Source organism: Myotis brandtii, unplaced genomic scaffold (assembly GCF_000412655.1).
Source record: "Myotis brandtii unplaced genomic scaffold, ASM41265v1 scaffold84, whole genome shotgun sequence".
In the NCBI taxonomy this organism is placed as follows: Eukaryota; Metazoa; Chordata; class Mammalia; order Chiroptera; family Vespertilionidae; genus Myotis; species Myotis brandtii.
This window is the reverse complement of record NW_005371410.1, coordinates 9,787,908-9,791,701: the sequence shown is the minus strand read 5'-3', so window position 1 is coordinate 9,791,701 and position 3,794 is coordinate 9,787,908. Positions and strand designations below refer to the sequence as shown.

General features: G+C 36.2%; 1 protein-coding gene across 1 annotated transcript in view; it reads left to right on the top strand.

Annotated features, from left to right (window-relative positions):
* CFAP36 (cilia and flagella associated protein 36) overlaps window positions 1–3,794 on the top strand; it is a 20,593-nt gene that overhangs the window by 10,849 nt on the left and 5,950 nt on the right. Inside the window, exon 4 of the mRNA XM_005884597.2 lies at window positions 1,333–1,447. Within this exon, the coding sequence (XP_005884659.1) occupies window positions 1,333–1,447 (115 nt within the window). The remainder of the gene's footprint in view (window positions 1–1,332; window positions 1,448–3,794) is intronic.

The following is a 3,794-nucleotide window of genomic DNA, read 5'->3' as shown; positions in this document are numbered from 1 at the left end:
GTGAGGGGCTGAGGGCCGTTTTCAGGCTGGTGGGCGACTGAAGCTCCCAACCTCTCTTTTTTTTCTTTCTTTTTTTTTATTCTGCGATTTATCTACCTTCTATGGCTGTTACTGGAGCTGAGAGCCGGCTCCAGCTCTGAGGCCCAGCTCCAGCTTGAGGCCTCGGCTGCTGAAAGCAGGTATCTGGGGTTTGTTTAGCTTCTATAATTGAAACATAGTTGCTTTCGGAGCTGTTGCTTTCAGGCTCAGAGCCGGGCCGCGGCAGGCGGGGAACCTTGGCTTCCTCCATCACTGGAGCAAGCAAGCCTCCTGCTCGCTTCAGCTGCGTGGCTGCCGGCCGCCATCTTGGTTGGCAGTTAATTTGCATATCGCCCTGATTAGCCAATGGGAAGCGTATCGGAGGTACGGTTAATTACCCTATTTGTCTTTTATTAGATAGGATACTGGGGGAGTCTAGGATATGAGCTGATTGTTGTGGGAAGGGCTCCTTCCTCTTTGCTTAAGAGCTCTTTGATGGCATTTTTGTTAAGGTGTCTGACCTTGCTGCCACCTACCTGGTGAACAATAATAGCACACCCTTCATTGCCTCTCCACAATTTTGTGTCATTAGCTTTTCCACAATATCATATAGAACTTGAAATAAGATTTTAGTAACATGGATCACATCTGAGTGTTTTCGTTTGGGTTTTTACGCATTTCAAATTTTATTCTACTTCTTATTGGTTAGCTTGGGAATTGTTTTGTTCTTTGATATAACGGTAGTTTTCTGTAGTTAAGGAAATGATAATTTGGGTATTGTGGGGTAGACACCTTTATTTATTTTCTTCTGATTTGTTATACTTCAGTTTTAGCCAGAAAAGGATTTTACATCTTAATTTCTAATTCTACCTCTTTCATGAAACTTTCTACATATAGGACAATTACAATTGCATTCGCACATTACTAATAACATATTACACTTACTTGTCATATTCCATTTTTTGGGATTTACTTTTATTTAAATGAGTATTTTTATTAATTAAGGGATCATATTGTAGTTAATGATTTATCATTAAACAGTACATTTCAAGTGACAGAATATAACCAAATAGATTAGGCAGAAAAACAAATTCAGATGCTGTTTTTATGTGTAAAAAAACAACGTACATACTTTAATTAATAAATACTTTATTGCTAAAAAATGCTAACATCATCTGAGCCTTTAGCGAGTTGTAATCTTTGTGTTGGTAGGTCTTGCCTCAATGTTGATGAAAATGCATTGTCTAAGAAGTGCAATAAATAAATGCATGTAGTTTTAAAATGTGAATTTAACTTACAGATTTCTTTCCACAGGCCATTTTGCAACCCGTGTTGGCCGCAGAAGATTTTACTATCTTTAAAGCAATGATGGTCCAGAAAAACATTGAAATGCAGCTGCAAGCCATTCGAATAATTCAAGAGAGAAATGGTAAAATGTCGACTTTAGAAATCTAAGTGCTAAATGCACTTTTTTTTTTCAATTTTGACTATGCTGATTCTAACATGTAGCTGCCTTTATATTTATTCCAAGTCTTAAATGTAGCTGCCTTTATATTTATTCCAAGTTTGAAAGTCTATGGCTGACTTAAGAGATTCAAGAGTGTAGACTTCCTGATCAGTGCATGTTTTACATTTCAAACACAGACCAGAATTTGATGGAAGGATGATTTAGGTTTCAGAGAGCTTGATTTTTCTGTCCAGCCAAAGAGTTTATGAAATTCAGTATTTTTGAGTGATCACAGTTGTAGTTACAGATGAAAGAATGTGACTACCCTTCCTCTGGTTTATCATTGTTAGGACATTAGGAAACCAATGTAGAAACTGGTTTCTAACCCTAGCTGGTTGGGCTCAGTGGATAGGACGTTGGATGGAGGACTGAAGGGTCCCAGGTTCAATTCTGGTCAAGGGTGCATACCTCGGTTGCAGGCTCAATCCCCAACCCTGGTCAGGGCACTTGTGGGCTTAAAGCATTGGAAGCCGTTGGAGAGCTTGTAGAAATACATATGTCCCTCAGTTTCTGATTCAGTAAGTCTGGAGTAGGGCCTAAAACTTTGCATTTTTAACAAGTTCCCAGATGATGTTAAAGCTCCTGGTCTTGGGACCACACTGAGAACTACTGTTGTAGGGCATAACCTGACCTTAATAACCTATGTGTTTCTTTGCTCAATAGATTGCCACTGATAGTCTTTACCATGCCTATGTACTTTTTAATGGGTTGGCAGCAGTACCTTTTCTTTGATTGTTTCTCAAAGGTATGAGAGCTATAGGTCAGTTATACTGTGTGCTTCTAAGGGTCTGGAACATGCAACCATAGAGTTTCTCTTGTTGCAGGGAAAACAATAGAATGTTGCAGGGCCCTTGTGGATTCTCCTCTCATTTGTCTCATGTGAGTAGAGACTCAATCCCTTAGAACAGTGATTTTCAACTGGTGTGCCGCAAGAATTGAAAAAACATGCAATACCTGACTATTTAGTCAGGGGCACTGACCTCTTTTCTCTTAGATTGACAAATAAAAATATGACAACAGCCAACAGAACAATAGCCATCTATGTGAATGAATCAAAATTATACCTATTTTTTTGTCAGATCAGCAAAAAATATATTTTTTTTTGGTGTGCTGCAGAATTTTAATAACTTAGATCCAGGATTGAGGACCTTAGAGCAATGTTGATTTTACTCAAATCTGTAGACCATTTGAAAATTGTATTTGTGGTGAGAAAAATCCAAAAGCTCTCTGGATTCTTTGTTGTAGCTTTTCAAAGAATTTTGGGGAAATGCAAATCAGAGCATTATTTTGATGGTTTTGAAGAATTGCATACTGCTACATTATTCTTTCCTTTGTTCTTTTTATTTTCCTTACAAAGTGTATTAGGAGAATACTAATTGTATATCTTTTGATTTAGCAAAAATGCACTTAAGATTAATGGATTATATAGAAGTTAGTTTTCTGATTGTGATATTGTACTGTAGTTTTGCAAGATGTTACCATTGGGAGAAACTGGGTAAAGAGTACATAGCATCACCTTGTATTATTTCTTGCAACCATGTGTGAAACTGTAATTATCTCAAAATAAAAAGTTTAATTAAAAATGCATTTAAACAACAAGGGGATTAGAATAATAAAGCTACTTTAATTTAGATTAGATCCAAAAGCCCGTTGTCATATGTGGATAGAAAAATAGAAGGTAAAAATTTGAGACATGCTGCTAATGTTATGAGAATGTAATTATAGATATGAACAGAAAACTTATTACCAGCCTACCTGCTTATTAAGAAGATATAGGTAATAAAGTAAATTAAATCAATACTTAAAATTACTTGCTATAAATTATTTTTTGCCTTGGGCTGCAGTTGGTACTGCCCTGGTTTATAGTTATTAGCCCAATATTTGCATAGAAGCTTCAAGGGCAGAGATTGTTTTATTCATCTTTATATTACCCCTAAGTGCTTAGCACCAGGCTTTTTTGCATGTAGTAAGCAGGGCCCCTTTCAGTAGCATTTGTTGTAATATGATTGAAGAGTATTAACATGCTATTTTAATTAACAAAGTACTTTATAGTTTATTTGTAAACTCTTTCCCCTTTTGAGGGATACTTTTGAGAGCATAGTTTCATTAGTAGGAACCTACTGAGTTCAATGCTATACCCTCTGCTAGTTGTGATTATGGAAGAAAATAGCTTAAATTAATTTTTACTACCATATATAATAATTGTTACTTTTAATAAGCAATACAAATAAGAGACATTTCTAGGTAAAATTGTGTGGGGTTTTTTTTT